The sequence below is a fragment of the Erythranthe guttata genome, chromosome 7, assembly GCF_056151865.1.
Source record: "Erythranthe guttata isolate IM_541 chromosome 7, IM_541, whole genome shotgun sequence".
Lineage (NCBI taxonomy): Eukaryota > Viridiplantae > Streptophyta > Magnoliopsida > Lamiales > Phrymaceae > Erythranthe > Erythranthe guttata.
This window is the reverse complement of record NC_142539.1, coordinates 12,348,175-12,364,513: the sequence shown is the minus strand read 5'-3', so window position 1 is coordinate 12,364,513 and position 16,339 is coordinate 12,348,175. Positions and strand designations below refer to the sequence as shown.

Here is a 16,339-nt window from a genome sequence, read left to right as displayed (position 1 = left end):
ACCTCCGTGCCCCTCCTTCCCTGTTATGTGACAATATTGGTGCTACTCAGTTAAGCTTGAACCCCGTACATCACTCTCGGATGAAACATATAGCAATTGACTTGCACTTTGTCCGTGACTATGTTACCAAAGGCTTACTCAGTTTATCTCACGTTCACACCACTGATCAGCTAGCGGACCTTCTCACAAAGCCAATGAGCCGGTTACGACATCAATGGCTACTTTCCAAGATTGGAGTTACTGATGGCACCTCCATCTTGAGGGGTCGTGTAAAGGAAAAGAATCAAGGCTTGCGTTTAGCCCTTTGACCAGCTGATTTGTAACGGATGAATCACAAGATTCCAGCCTCTAATATTTGCTGAAATTCAGCACCATAATTGCATATAACTGATTTAGAAATTTAGTGTACAGCTCATCTCTAGATCAAGTCTTCTGTAACTATTTATACACACACAGTATGTGAATGAAAAGTGTGTCTGGTTTCATTGTACTGTGTAAATCTTATAACGATATCCCGACTCTAGCTTAAGAGTTTACTATTATTCTATAGCGATGTCTGCACTTGCATGTACATTTTCCAACCATAGATATTATATATTTCAAAAGTCTTTGGAACTATGTTATATATATTTTCTCACTCAAAATATATACATATATATATATATATATATATATATATATATATATATATATATATATATATATATATATATATATATATATATTTTTCTCACTCAAAAAAAAAAAAGCTTGCATATTATTGGACAACGTAATTTAATATTATAATATTAGGGTTGAGATTGTTTTTGACATATTCTTCAAGTGTGGATGTCCAGCATGCAATTCCAACAAAAGTTGCCAAATGTACTCTTACAAGAATTTCAATTTCTTTTTTCCAACATATTCCTTTCATTTGTTTATACAAAAATTGACTCGGCCGGTTAATTTGATATTATTTGTTAACAAATACTATTGTGTCACAATCAAGAAATATAGCATCCTTAATTTCCTACAAGGACAATCAAGACACATAGAAGAGACAAGAACAACGAGATGCATAGAAAAAGAAAAAAAATTAATCACGGTGAGAAACAAGAACAACGAGATGCATAGAAGAGACGTAAGTGAAGATTTTCGAGCTCGTGGAATGATCTCAAATTGCATAAAGGACAAAGACGAAGAGCTATCGTTCTTCTGGAATATTCAAAAACGCGAGAAAACGCAAGTTGCTAGCCTTCTTCAGCCCGTTTCCGAAGAGTTTGAAGCTAATGGTGAGTCCTATTAGCTAGTTCACTTGCCGAATGCACGCACACGCACCCACAAGTATGTGTGCGTTAATTAGGAATTTTTGTTTAATATTTTTTTTTTACAATTAAGTGCCGTGAAGTGTAGGGAACTATGGGCTCTATAAAATGGAATTGGGAGGAAGAAAAGGTGCAGGATTTGATAGCGGAAAAAATGACTATAATTGGTAAATCTATGCTATACGCGTTGAAATTTATCGGATGATCCGATAGCCAATTGCATACGTCCATTGTTTAATTAAGCAATATTTGAATTAATGTTTGGTTAAATATTTATTTTCATTTTTCACATTTTCGAAGGCTAAAAACACCGCCGGCAACGCCTCTATTTCCGTCACTTGAGATGGAAACAAATGGGCAAGAATTAGTCATTCAGAGGGAAATACCAATCCTCCAGCCTCTTTCAAGGGTATGTTTTCGAATCTTTATGTATAATCAATCATATACAATTTTTAAGTAGGCAAATAATTTTTTTCCGACTTTTGATCGAGTAAACTTCATGGTAATCATCGTGCTATAAATATTGGCAAACACCCTGTAATTCAATTTTTTTTAAGCAAATTACGACTAAAACCTCATCATTTAGGTTGTTGCATGTTAAAAAAAAGGCGTCATAAGAGGTTTTTTTTTTTTTTTTTTTTAAGAGAACGGAGAATAGTTTAAAATTCTGATAAAATACAAAAATTATATGGTGTACACTTCACCAGGTGTAACATCTGATCAACATAGATTCAATCGCCATTCGGAAAAAATAAAAATAAACAAAAATGCCAACTTCTAAACCAATTATATGTACTACATGCAGTTTGCAGGAAATTCACAAGGCACAAAAACAAGTAGCATGCCAATATCTCCAAAACCAAAGCCAAAACTTCCGCAACAACACAAGACACCGAACGCTAGGCCAAGTATATCTCCGTCCATCGAAAACAAGAACATGAAAAGCCCACCAATTATAAATCAAAGAAAGTCAACCTCAATTAAGTCAACCCCGAACGAAAAAATCCACCCGAATTTCCCAACATCATCATTAATAAACACGACGACTATCGAACCAAATTCAAGCATCACCAGTGGCGGATCTAGCTATGGTCTAGGGTGTGCAGCTGCACACCCTTGATTTTAAATAAATAATACTATTATACATATGTTGACAGAAAAAGTATGTGGTTGAGCTGGTAAAGATATGCCTCCCTTTACTAACAGGTCACGGGTTCGAGCTCCACTCAAACATTTTGATTTCTTTTCCAAATCTTAACATTTTTCACCTTTTTGTTCCACTATTTTGATTTTTTTTTTCCAAATCTTAACATTTTCACCTTTTTTTCTCATTAAATATTTCCACAATTCACCTAAAATTTTTACATTGTAAATTTTTGGTCCACTATTTTTATAAAATCTTAACATTTTCACCTTTTTTCTCATTAAATATTTCCACAATTCACCTAAAATTTTTACATTGTAAATTTTTGGTCCACTATTTTTATAAAATCTTAACATTTTCACCTTTTTTCTCATTAAATATTTCCACAATTCACCTAAAATTTTTATATTGTAAATTTTTGGTCCACTTGTCCACTATTTTTATAAAATCTTAACATTTTTCACCTTTTTTCTCATTAAATATTTCCACAATTCACCTAAAATTTTTAAATTGTAAATTTTTGGTCCACTATTTTTATAAAGTGATATTTAAATTTTTTACTCTACAATTTCGAACCCCCTTGGCAAAAATCCTGGATCCGCCACTGAGCATCACCAACCTCAAAAACAGAGGATTATCGGACAACACACCGCCTAATAATCTAAGAACAACGACCAATCATAGGCCAGCATCAACAACTCGTGGAAGATCAACGAATCAGAATTATCTTCCGGTGGGCCCGCAAAAACAGGACACGAATTCGAACATGAGAAGACAATCGTGCTCTCCTAGTGTGACAAGAGGTAGAAAAGTAGTTGACTCGGATAATAAAAGTCAACAACAAGTAGTTGGAAATCGAGGAGGAGGACAAGTGTTGGGGAGTAGAATGGTGGATAGGTTTATGAATGCGAGAATTAATTCGAGTGGCGACGAAAGACAGAATGCAAAGATTAAGGTGAATGAGAGCTCTGGTTTTGGAAGATTGATGTCGAAAACTTCATTGGACATGGCTATCAAACACATGGTACATATATATTTTCTTGTACAGGTTTTTCATTGTTTATTATTTAAATTATTATTATTATTATTATTATTATTATTATTATTATTATTATTATTATTATTATTATTATTATTATTATTATTATTATTATTATTATTATTATTATTATTATTATTATTATTATTATTATTATTATTATTATTATTCCATCAAGTTATGAAGATCCTTGATTGAAGTGTTGGATTCGCCACTAGTGACATACGTAATTCGTTTAAGTTTATATATGTTCGTAAGTACCAGTTTGATGTCTAAACAATTCAGCTTCTAATGCATGGATTCGTCGTGTGAACTGCAGGAGTTTCGAAAAGACTCGAGTATTGACAATCGTAAGCATGGTACTGTACTAGGAAGAAAATCGTAACATTTCAAGGAATATTCTGGGAATTCTGCTAAAATCTGAAGCACTTCATTCTAAAATCTAAATAAGAAAATTGTTTTATGTATGTATCAGTTGAAGATATTGATATTATGTAATTTCGTTGGATCTAAGTTGTGCAACATGGGATACAAAAATAGAATACATATAAATGACACTGTAAATAGAAAAAAAAATTATTATTTGGTCCCATAAGTTTTTCTTATGCGAGAGTTAGTCCCACTATGTTTCAAATGTAAGGTTCCAGTCCACTAACTTAAGAAAAATCAAATTTTGGTCCCACCAACCTACTATCGCAGGTTAACTTAACAAGAGGGGTTTTTTCGTAAATTGACCATATATCAGGGGTGGTTGTAATTTACCATATTATTTCATGAAGGGTACTAGTACTATTTTTTTAAAATAAAATATGAGTGTTTTGTATGAGAAGTTTTATTGCAATGTTTATCATTTAAGATAGTTTGAATTGTGAACTTTTGAATGTTTAAATAAATTATTTTAATTCAATCAATAAATCTCCCTCCGTCATTCATTTTATTTTTGTATCTATGGATTATCCTAGTAGCTCTTCTCAAATTAATGGTCTAAAATTTTGACAGAATTAACACTCTCGAAAAAATATCAAGTCTTTCCTAAAAACAAAAAAGAAAAAAATCAATTCTCGTCGTCATAAGTGACGAACTAATTCCAATTTTGTCTCAATAAAATTCAGAAAAATAAAAAAATTGGAATAAAAAAAATTGTTCCATAATTAGAATTGTTTTATCGGGATCAATGAAATTTACTAACTACTTTTTGATTCATCTAAAGTAAAATAAATATAATAATAATGATATTAAAATTATCAATTAATTATGGGTTAATAAGATATAACCCCTCATTAGGAAAAATATTAGACTAACCACCTTGAATTATTTTTAATGGGTCAAACCCCTCACAATTAGCAATTACTGAACTACCTTCATAATTTTTAATAGTAATGACCCCCATTATTTTCCCTAAAACTGCATATATTCAACTATTTCGTCAATATAATCTCTCCCCAATTTCTGCTAGCATGCTATATTTGTGCCAAGAAAATCACAAAAAAAATCTGCAAATATATCGGATCCTTTCCCAGTCGCAACAATGCCCTAGTTTGCTACATTTCTTCAAAAAAAAAAAAAAAAAAACCATATAACGTCTGTGTGGGAATCGTTGAGAAATACAGGTCGACAACAATGGTGAAAATGTAGCAAGAAGAAGACATGTAGTTTCCTATACACCCATCGCTCCCCTCGACGTCTATTAACCTAATCTATGTATATTTACCATATAATTTCTGTTTTTGACACCCTTCTCAGCGACTCCCAAAGGACAAATCGAAGTCTCCTACATCAACGGTATGCAACAGTACGCGACGACCATATGCGACGGTTCGAAATTCTTCCATGGTTGATTATTCAAAAATGGAGTTTGTAAACAAGCTTGTTTTTTAGATCTACAGATCTATAGTCGCACTATTTGTTGACTCATAAATATTTGTTTCCTATGAAATTTGTTTTATGAGAATCCACAACAAAGAAGAGATCATTGTTGTCGAAAAACATAAAATATTGCAGTCATCTACACTCATAGTCAACTATAAAATCGGATAGTTCACTATATTGTTTCCAAAGTCAACTATAAAAATTAGATAGCTAACTATAATTTTTACAAAGTCAACTATAAACAATTGGTAGTTAACTATATTATTGCCAGAGTCAACTACAAAAATTGGATAGTCAACTATAAAAAAATGTAATGAATATTAGGGGGGTTTAATAATCATTGATACTAGAGGAGTATTTTGGTAATTCTATCATATCTCACTTTACCTCGTTCTACTCTCGATTGCATTGATTTGCCCCCTGCATTTGAAAATTTGTCCCAATGTGACCCTCGCTGTTAGTTGTCAGATATTTGACATTAACACCGTTTGGTCTAAGCTCTGAAATTAAAAAAAATGCCACCCCTCCCAATTTAAATGGTTATTAAAAAAACAATAAAAAATTGTAAGAAAATCATGACAACGAGAAAGCATAGTCTACGATGGCAATCACAATTTCGTTTTATTATTTTTTATTTTTTTATAATTATTTACTGAGAGAAGTGGTTTTTTTTTTTTTTTTTTTTTTTAAATTTCAGAACTTAGACCAAACGGTGTTAATTTCAAAAGTCTGAAAGCTAATAGCGAAGGCCATATTTAGATAATTTTCTAAATGCACGGGTAAAACTCATGGAATCTAGAGTAGAAGAAGGTAAAGTGATATCGAACCAAAATAATATTATTTAATTGAAGGGTATTACAGATATTTTATGAGTGCTTGAGGAAGTTTTTGATAATTAGACCTTAATTCGGGGTTTAATTTTGGGGTAATTCACCCTTAAAATAATTATTCAGATAATATAATTAAAGCAATCAGAAATATAAGCTGAACTACCAATGGAGCCGCCGCCGCCACCACCACCGCCGTCGTCGCCGGGAGTTTCACCGATAAAATTGAAAGAATGCATGGAAGAGCTGCTGAAATTCACTCTGCTCTTATCCACACAAGGCAAACTCCAAAGCGGCCTCTCCGATGAATACTGCGACGGCCTTCTCAGAGACGATCCTTCCAACCCCCTTCCAATTACCAACGGTAATTTTAATACGCTGCCCTAATTTTCACAAATTACTTCATGGTTGTACGATTCCACCCGGGAATTGTTGTACTCTTCGCAAAGCCAGTTGTACCTTGGCGACTTCATCTGAATTATTTCGCTTTGACCCTTTTCCCTCAACTGCTTTTCAAGTTTCTATGGCTATGTTTGTTACCGTTTCCAAATTCTTTCCACACTTTTCCCAAAATGAAAATTATCTTTCTACACTATTTTCAAAAATTTTCCCCAAAACAAATTCAAATATTTCTCTCTCTAACAAACATGATTTGACCGCTACAGTGAAAATTGTCTTCACTAAAATACAAAATCAAATCACTTTATCTTTTAAATTCTTCTTCAAAAATACATTTTTCCAATACCTTTCAGACATGATTTGACTTGCTACAGTACAAATTGTCTCCTCCCAAAACACAAACAAACTTTATTTAATTTTCAAATTCTTCTCCCAAAACATCTTTCCCCAAAATAAAATGGAAATGGAAGCCCAAAAGCTTACCAAACACAGCTTATGTGATAAGTGATTTTTTTTTTCCTTCATAATTTTAGGGCAAATTGCACATCAGCCCCTGTAAATTTCTAATTTTTGCAATTTACCGCCGCAATTTTTTTTTAAAGTGAATGCTCGTCTCTTCAAAATGTTTTTTTTGTTGCGCATTGCCCCAATAGCAAAACTCCGATGGATTATTCATCGGAATTGACTGTTTTTGTTGCACGTTGCCCCTTTAAATTTTATTTTTGTTGTACGTTGCCCCTTGAAAACACTATTTTTTTGCACGTTGCCCCTTTAAAATATGTTATTTTTGTGGACATGACTTCACCCCCTATAAATTTCCCATTTTGGCACTTTCCCCCCTAAAAATTCAGAAAAGAGATACTCCCCTTGAAATATCGATTTGGTTGCACTTTGCCCCAACAACCAATTTTCGGTGGGCATTGTGCAACAAAAAAAAAAACATTTTAAAGGGGCAATGTGTAGAAATATAGTGTTTTTAAGGGGCGACGTGCAACAAAAATAACATTTAAAGGGGCAACGTGCAAAACAAAGCACTCAATTCCTGTTAATAATCCGTCGGAATTTTGCTATCGATGCAATGTGCAACAAATATAACATTTTGAAGGGGGCATTCACTTTTTTGAATTTTGAGAGGGTAAAGTGCAAACATAAAAAATTTATAGGGGGTGACATACAATTTGCCCTATTTCTGTTGCATAATGCCCTCCAAAAATTGGCTTATGGGGCAAAGTCAACCAAAATAATATTTCGAAGGGGAGTATCCCTTTTACGATTTTTTATGGTGAAAATGGGAAATTTATAGGGGTGAAGTGAATTTTGTCCTAATTTTATGTTCCGTGTATCGATTTTCCAATTTGTAGTGCTATTTACATACATGTACTCATATATGAGATGGAAATGGAACTATAGCTATATTTACCATTTAGCTTATATGTGGTCATGTGGACTTGCCAGTTATACAATAGAGAAAACGCTTCTTGTTTTTGCAGCCAAGAAATCTCAGAAATTAAATTTCGTATTTGATTTGATTCTCTGTTGAGCTTCATTTTTCACTAAGTCATGGTTTAAATATTATCAGAGCCGCTCATTTACTAATAGATTAGTGCATAATTTTTGCAGAAACTTGTAAAGGAGTTCCATCGTATCCATTATATAAGCGCGTAGCGTCATCTCTTTACGAGTCTATACATTCTGGAGCATTGTTTACCGCACGTGAAGAACTAATACCAGCGCACGAAGACCAATGCTTAAATAAAAATGACAAAGAATGGAACAAGCTGATCATGGAAAAGGGTTCTGCTTTACTGAGCGTAAGACTGAGAATTCAATTTAGGAAGTATTATTTCTTTCGGGATTAGTTTCGTTTTAGTCGGGTGCTGAAATTGTGTTCTTATAGGTACTGAATGAAGTGGACTTTGAACTTCACGTTCAGGAGCCTTTCTTTTCTCAGCTCGATGGTATTCGTTTTCTGGGTTTTGGGTTATTTTGTATTTTCTAATATATATTTTTTTTCTGGTTAAGGGAATTTTTTTATTCTTTTTGTGCAGACGGACTCAAAACAGTTGAAGGAAGGTGTGCTGTGGGTAACTACAAGAGGTATAGCACATAATGACAATGAATATATTATAAATAATTGTGAAGCTAAATAATTGTGAACATGCGAAACCCCCAAGAATGTCACGATTTAACATTTATTCTAGAATATTCTTTCTTCTTTATACGAACCGAGTGGATCGAACAGAAAAAAAAAAGAAGATTTTTACATTCCATTTCATCAACTCTATTTTTTGTCAAAACCTGTCTAAGCTACTTATTGTTTAATTGTTTATGCTTAATAGTTTGACGGAAAGGTTTAGTATTACGTTTTGGGTTTTAGGATGAGCGTTAACTTTTTGAAATGAAAAAAACAAATTGTCGTATATGGATCCTGCTTCAATAGTACCGGAACATTATGTTAATCTTTGGTCATCTTTGAGATCTTTTGCATCTTAGAACTAGAAATTCCACATAACCGAAAAGAAAAATCCTTCACTAAATACTTCAGGAAATTAAAATCATGTTTCAGAGCTTTTTTCGTTTTTGTGAGAATTTTCTAAACCTCTATATTTTTATGCCTTGTGGGTGTGTCGTGTCTTATCGGGTGGTAGAATCCAATCTGGACATTTACTTCTCTTCAACAAGTGTTTGATTCTTGAAGTTCAGGTAAGTTCCATTGCAGTTTCTTTATGTAATCTCGATGAGTCGTCCCTTACTAAAAGCTTCACCGTTTTTAGGATGTGAGACATTATGCTTCGTTTCACGAGATGTTGAAAATGGAGTCCCTTGCAAAAGTTCTTCCTGGAGTACCGAGCATTGAAGAAGGTACTTGTGGTAGTGTATATAGTTTCTAGAGTAGTGTATATAGTTTAATCTCATATTGCATTTGAGCTTCTCGTGTTAATTTCTTCTTCTTCTTCTTCTCTTATATACTTCACTGCTGTCGAACTTCTCAAGAAATCGCACATCTTACCTTCAACTTTTTCTTTGAATTAATTTAATTGCAATCTTATTTCAATTAAACGTTCCATCTTTTTCATTGTATACAAATAGATCCTTCTTCTAACATTTACATTTACAGCATTTATAATCGTTGTTTGTTTTCTTTAAGGTGTCCAGATCTATAGAAATTTCTACTCGGAAGAAAAAGAAAGGTTGAATGGTGTTACTGCTATATGTGTTACAAAACCTACTTCCCAGCTTTATGTTATTATGGCCTCAATACTTTCGGTTAGTTTCTTGATTCTGAAGCTGACGTGGCATTCGTGTTTTCCCATTTATACTTGTGGTTGCAATTCCCGACTTTGAACGAGTCAAAATACACTTTCTTGTTGCTATTTATGGGTTGTTTTGGTTGGATTTTGTTGTAGGGATTGAGCTGCAGTGGAGTTCAGAAGCTTCTGGGGTTTGTAGATACTATCGGAACAAATCCGGAATTACTTCCTCCCACAACATCAACTCTGCTTTCAACATTTTTGGCAACGCGTAATCCTCATGTATGTATGACTATGGAATTTCATTTTCTTCTAGTATTACGAGTTACTCATTAATTTAAACAAGTCTATAGTGATTACAATTGTTATTGTTTCGGGTTTCTTGGTAAGTGACGCTGCATAACTTATGTATTCACGCTCTTGTTTGGTTTGAGGTAAAAGGTTCGACTCTGACAAACGGTGCGAGGGCTCTATCAAAGCATATCAATAGAAGCAGTCAAAGGTACTGGGGTGCCTTAAATGGAAATGGTCAGTTTCCTTATCTCAATATAAATAAATAAATAAAAATAATAATAAAAAAAGGGCAAATTATGGTCACTGCCCAAGGTCAAATTACGAAAAACCACTCATGTTTGCATAATTACAACCACACCCTCAACTATGTATTTTCTTATACGTCCACCCTTACGATGTCAAATTTACCTAGGAGTGGGGTGTTCATACGGTTGGTAACCCGACCGAATCGAAGCGAACGTAAATTTGGTACATGCCGATTACCGAACCGTTAATTCGGTGTGATATTCAGTTTTACATATATATATAATTAGTAATTCGTTTATTTACTGAATCGAACGCTAAACGTTATGAAATTTTTCGTTAGATAATACATAGTTGAGGGGGTGCGTAATTATGCAAACATGAGGGGTTTTTCGCAATTTGACCTTACCTCAGGGGTGGCTGTAATTTGTCCTAAAAGAATAAAAAAACAAGAAAACAAAAGTACTAATAACAAAAAAAAGGGAAAAAAGATTAAAACTGTCAGAATTGTTTTAATTTTTTTATTTTTCTTAATAATTTGAGCGTATTTGCTTGTAGATTATGAGAAAAATAGACAAGCTGTGGAAGTCATAAATCGGGTAATGAGTGAGTGTATATGGATGAACATGCATATTGTTCAACCCCATGGATGCATCTTCGAGATCAGGACTCGTGATGGTTATGGTGCCCGGTGGTCCGGAGATGGAATCAAGGTACAAACTTATATGCACCGAGTATAAGTAGCTTCGTTCTTTCAATTATTATTATCGTACGCATTTAAAACGTTAAGCGTAAATTGCTTGCTAATAAAGTGTTATTGTTATGCAGTTTATAGGATTTCTCGAGCCGTATGAGGTGGACGGGCACTCCAAAGGCTGGAAACATTAGTAACACTTTACTGATTTTTGAGCTATACTTGAGCTAATTTGAAATTGTTTCTTCCCGTTTTATGTGTAATGCAATTGCGAAAATACTTTGAATATCTCGTCGGGTCACTCTTGTTGTGTATGGTATGAACGAATCGATAAGAGACGGAAATGTTACTCGCCGGGCTTTCTTGACTTTGATGGAGATTTAAGAGTTTTATTTGTGTTTGGTTTGGTAATTACTGAGGTCGAGTTTGATAAGTTTTTATCATTGCTTTGATACCAGACAGGACCGGCCCGGTTGAGACGGTAAAACCGCGAACCACTACCTTGTCGGGTCCGGTTTGACCAGTTGAATCGTAATATCAGAACCCGAGTGAAAATCAGGTTTTTTAGCCCAAACTTGTGCTTTTTAAAAAAAAAATAGCCAAGACGATGTCTTTTTATAATTTTTTTCTTTGGAAGACATGTTATTTTTTATTAAAATTTTTATAATATTTGAAATTATTCTGTGTGATGCGTATGGGTTGATATGTTGTGTGTCTAAAATATGTTTTATTTACTACAAATTTTTTTATTAAAATATGTTTTATTTACTACAAAATTTATGTATAAATAATTATAAAATAAAAAAATGAAAAAACCGGTTGAACTTCGTCCAATTGTGACCTAGCAGCTTCATTCCATATGGTAAAGAATTTTTGGTATAATTTTGTCATAGCTAAAAAATGTATTTAATATCATTATTACTTCAAAGTTTTATTTCAAGAACGAGAACTATTATCTTCTTTTTCTTTTTAGATCGTTGAATTATTATCTTCAACTTAATCATCTTTATTAATTCTCATACTGCTCTCAATTAGCTTCTACAGTTAAACCTCTATAAACTAATACAGTTGGAACTACCAAAATTCTATTAATTTAGTGAAATATTAAATAAAATTAATAATTCAGTAGATTTTAACCAAGTCGGGACCGAAAGGAACTATTACTTAAGCGGAATTATTAATTTATCGAGGTTCTACTGTAGTTACTTAACATCTTTAAAGTTGAAAGATACTTTGTTCCAAGTAGTTCAAGATAACTTCAACTTCCATTTTATACAATAATTTAACTATTTAGATCGAAACGGAACCCAAAAAATCGAAAAATAGCCAAAATCCAAAACCGAAAAATCAAAACCCAAACCCGAAATCTGAAACCCCAAATATCAATAGTTCAAGTTGAAATGGAATTGCATCTAATATATTCATATTCTTTAGATTGGGTACATCTATTTCACAATTCTTCGAAAAAATCTGATAAAAAATATATTCACTAAAAATATTAATAATAGTTTTATAAATTATTAATTCATCAATTATTAATTATTCCGTTAAATTAATAGAATTTTATCCACCCCTATTATATTAAATTTATAAAGATTCTTTTGGAGCTGAAATTAGAAAAATAGCAGGCCCGGACAAGGATAAACAATCCAAAATGGGCCTTATGTAAGCCCACGGGCCCAATAGGGTTTTACTCTTCAGATTCTGACACTATATAAAATCTCCACCCACATTTCAAAATTAGGGTTTGGGAATTCGAGCACACTCTTCTTCTTCAGCAGCATTCAGTCAGACCCCCAATCTCCCGAAAATGGTAATTATTCTGTAAAAAAATGGCTATTAATTCTTCTATTTCGCCGTGAATTTTCTGCTTCACCGCCGGTAATCATTGCGCGTTGTTGTATCTTTTTCTGTATTTATTCCGGTGGAGAAAAGTTAAGCTTTTTAGAGATGAAAGTGGTGACTGGAGTGATTTGATTTATTTGAGTTTAATGCTTTAAATAAAAAAATAAATTTAATTGTGCTGATTTTATTTATTGCCACGAAATTCGATTCAATCTTTTAGTTATTTTAGTATTTATTCAGCTGTATGATTTTATTGTCAAATGTAGGGTTATTTCTGTGCTGATTTTTTACCGTTGATCTGCACACACCAATGTGGGTGTGTGTGTTTGTGTGTGTATGAATTGTAAAGATCTACCCAGTGTAGCATAGAATAGACCTGTATGCAAGATGAATTATGTGTCTATATGAAGTTATTCTGTGTCGTTGCGAAATGCTGTAAAATTGTTTGGATTTTTTTTATATTGAACACTTGATTCACTAATTTTTTGAAGAATTACTCCTGCAAATGACGATTATATCACGGAATGAAAAATCAAAAGGGTCAATTATGGTTTGTAGATAGTTTACACGGTCAATTCTAAGTACCGTTTAAGTAGATTAAATAATTGTACATTGGTGGTATAATTGTAAATAGTTTAATATATGCTATTTTAGGGTTGCAGGGTGTTTTATGTATTTTAACTCGCGGGCTTCGGATAGTAAGTTATATTTTCTCGTTGCAAGTAGTTTACATGATCATAATCTAGGATTATAGGATATAAGTTAAAGAATTTAATTTATCTTATTTTATCTAAATGTTAGACATATCTATTTAATTTATGTTCTTGATTGAAAATTCGGGCTCTGCCATTGGTTGTAGGGTGTTATATGTATTTTGGATAACAAGTTATCTAATATATTCGAGAGTCTCCGAACTCTTCGTCCCCTTTTCGAATGTGTTACGGTACTTTATTTTTCGTGTAAAATTTAACGCACTATTATTTTGTTGTTATAGCCGAAGCAGATTCACGAGATAAAGGACTTCCTTCTCACCGCTAGAAGGAAGGATGCACAATCCGTGAAGATCAAGAAAAGCAAAGATGTCGTCAAGTTCAAGGTTAGGTGCTCAAAGTACCTTTACACCCTTTGCGTGTTCGATCTCGAGAAAGCTGATAAGTTGAAGCAATCCCTTCCACCGGGTATGTTGCCTTTTCAAACCACCCTTTTTTTTTTCTTTTTAGCAATTTGTAATGAAATAATTTGTTGATTCGTGATTTTTTTCTTTTTCGGTGCAGGTTTAAGTGTTCAAGATCTGTAAGCTGTGGAACTTTCTGCCGTTGGAGGTTTTATTGGGGTTGAAAGATATTTTATGTTTTGAGTAATTAGTCCCTGCTGAACTTTGTTGGATGCAATTAAGGACACATTTGTAGTTGGGATGTTTTCTTTATGAGATTTGGTGATTTAATATTGATGATGATGATTGAACTTTTTATAGTCTTCGTAACCTAATGTGAAATTCTTGAGTAGCTATTTTGCGTAAGAGTTAAGTTGCTTGAGCATTTTGGAAATTTTCCGTAATATTAGAGCTTTAATTGTTGTGATCGATTCGATGCAATGCATATTTGCTACTAGAATATGTTGGTAGACTTAAAATATTTGGTTTTGGTTTCAATTTCGAAAACATTTGGTACGGTATACCCTAACTGATTACCAGAATTTGATAAAAAAAGTTAGTGATGCTGAAATGCTGGCGCTTACCGAATATTTGGTTCGGTAGGGTTCGGTTGGTTTACTGTTCGAGTGAACACCCCTAGATTTAGTGTTGTTTATGTGTTGAAATTTTGTTTTCGACACGGTTTGATCGGTCTTCCAAAGCAATGAAGATCCCAAAAATTGATTGTAAATCTTTTTGTCGACATTTTTATTGAATGATTCGAAAGTGATTTGAACTTATTTGAGCAATAGGGATTTGAACAATAAACTTTGTTCAACCGTTCAATAGAATTTATGATAGTTAGGCTAAGCTATGAAAGCTATAGATTCAAGTGCGATTCAAGTGCGTAATTCATATCTATAGGTCTCGTTTGGTTTGTGATATTAGCCATTATTAACTAAATAATTGGGTTGATGTTTGGTATCCTTATTTAATCTTATTTTGACTACTTTTATCTTGACAACCAAACGAGCCCTTACTATTCAAATGAACATCGTTAAAACTAATCTTCAACATTATTGTACATTAGAGTTAAAAGTGCTTCTATTATAGATTATGGTTGTGTTTGCAAAAGCCTATTTAAAAGCGGAAGTTATGGATTGGGAGTTAAATTTGGTTTTAAATATTTATATTTAAAAGTTGTGGGTTTTTGCAAATCTACCGAAAAAAAAACTTAAATAGTAAAAGCAGGGTCATGAGTGCTTAACAAATTATAACTTAAAGCTGTTTATTTTAATAGAAACAAAAACAAAAGTTCATTTTACAAACACTGAAAAATTGACTATGAGCAAAAAAAAAAAAAAACTCATAATCTATTTGTAAAAGCTTTTGAAAACACCACCTATATTAACTAAATACAAGTTTTTTCAATGGAATTAAGATAAAATTCATTTTAAATTTATATTTTCTTTCAAAAATATTAATTTTAATCCAAATCGTCTCATTTCCTAAAACCAGGTGTAGGTGAATGCAGTCCTCACCCCCCTGTCATTGAGTTGAAGAGAGATAAAGTGAGGGGGTATAATTTGTTAATCACGCATATTTCTAATTTTTAACTTTAATTTAGCGCAAATTGCACATCACCGCCTATAAATTTATAATTTTCACAGTTTACCCCCTCAATTTTTTTTCAAAGTGAATGCCCCCTTCAAAATGTTATTTTTGTTGCACATTGCCCTTATAGCAAAACTCCGATAGTTGGATAGACTATTCATCGGAGTTGAGTATTTTTGTTGCCCGTTTCCCATTTAAATGTTATTTTTGTTGAATGTTACCCCTTTAAATGTTATTTTTGTTGCACGTTACCTCTTTAAATGTTATTTTTGTTGCACGTTGCTCCTTAAACACTATTTTTTTTGCACATTGTCCCATTAAAATGTTATTTTTATTGCATATCGCCCTTCAAAAACTGACTTGTAGGGCAAAGTGCAAACAAAATAGTATTCCAAAGGGAGAGTATCCCTTTTTTAAAATTTCAGGTGGAGAAGTACAAAAATGGGGAATTTATAGGGCGTGAAGTGCACTTTGTCCTTTATTTTATGGGTAAATTACGAAAACCATTTAGGTTAAATAACGAAAAACACCCTACCTATTCACAATTACCAAAACCCCGCGAGGTTTGTTTCCGTCTTACACCAATCCCCTTCTAGTGTGGCTTTTTCTCGGATTTTTTTGATTCCAGAGAATAAATTTTAAACATTTTCTATTAAAAAACTCAACCAACAGTTAATCATAGGA

The 16,339-nt window shown here is 32.8% G+C and overlaps 3 protein-coding genes across 4 annotated transcripts in view; all 3 read left to right on the top strand.

Moving 5' to 3' along the window:
• The window catches only part of LOC105954016 (uncharacterized), an 85,877-nt gene extending 74,383 nt beyond the window's left edge, over window positions 1-11,494 (top strand). Inside the window, exons 1-11 of one of the 2 annotated variants that reach the window (XM_088820967.1) lie at window positions 6,261-6,547; window positions 8,203-8,393; window positions 8,480-8,540; window positions 8,631-8,679; window positions 9,231-9,285; window positions 9,357-9,444; window positions 9,731-9,849; window positions 9,990-10,115; window positions 10,268-10,361; window positions 10,929-11,083; window positions 11,199-11,494. In XM_088820967.1, coding sequence (XP_088677093.1) covers window positions 6,352-6,547; window positions 8,203-8,393; window positions 8,480-8,540; window positions 8,631-8,679; window positions 9,231-9,285; window positions 9,357-9,444; window positions 9,731-9,849; window positions 9,990-10,115; window positions 10,268-10,361; window positions 10,929-11,083; window positions 11,199-11,258 — 1,194 coding nt within the window. In that variant the 5' untranslated portion in view covers window positions 6,261-6,351 and the 3' untranslated portion in view covers window positions 11,259-11,494. Of the gene's footprint in view, window positions 1-6,260; window positions 6,548-8,202; window positions 8,394-8,479; window positions 8,541-8,630; window positions 8,680-9,230; window positions 9,286-9,356; window positions 9,445-9,730; window positions 9,850-9,989; window positions 10,116-10,267; window positions 10,362-10,928; window positions 11,084-11,198 lie in introns of those variants that run through there. The other variant, XM_088820968.1, reaches the window with a different exon arrangement.
• LOC148769716 (uncharacterized) lies at window positions 1,106-5,325 on the top strand. The gene is made up of 7 exons (XM_088820852.1): window positions 1,106-1,271; window positions 1,393-1,471; window positions 1,605-1,713; window positions 2,110-2,212; window positions 2,991-3,472; window positions 5,098-5,110; window positions 5,231-5,325. Exons 1-7 carry the CDS (start codon window positions 1,106-1,108, stop codon window positions 5,323-5,325), a joined length of 1,047 nt encoding a protein of 348 aa, XP_088676978.1.
• Window positions 11,495-12,723: 1,229 nt separating the features above from the next.
• Window positions 12,724-14,428, top strand: LOC105954017 (large ribosomal subunit protein eL38z/eL38y). The gene is made up of 3 exons (XM_012977689.2): window positions 12,724-12,877; window positions 13,904-14,087; window positions 14,184-14,428. The coding sequence occupies exons 1-3, from the start codon at window positions 12,875-12,877 to the stop codon at window positions 14,204-14,206; spliced, it is 210 nt and encodes a 69-aa protein (XP_012833143.1). The 5' UTR covers window positions 12,724-12,874; the 3' UTR covers window positions 14,207-14,428.
• The last annotated feature ends 1,911 nt before the right edge of the window (window positions 14,429-16,339 follow it).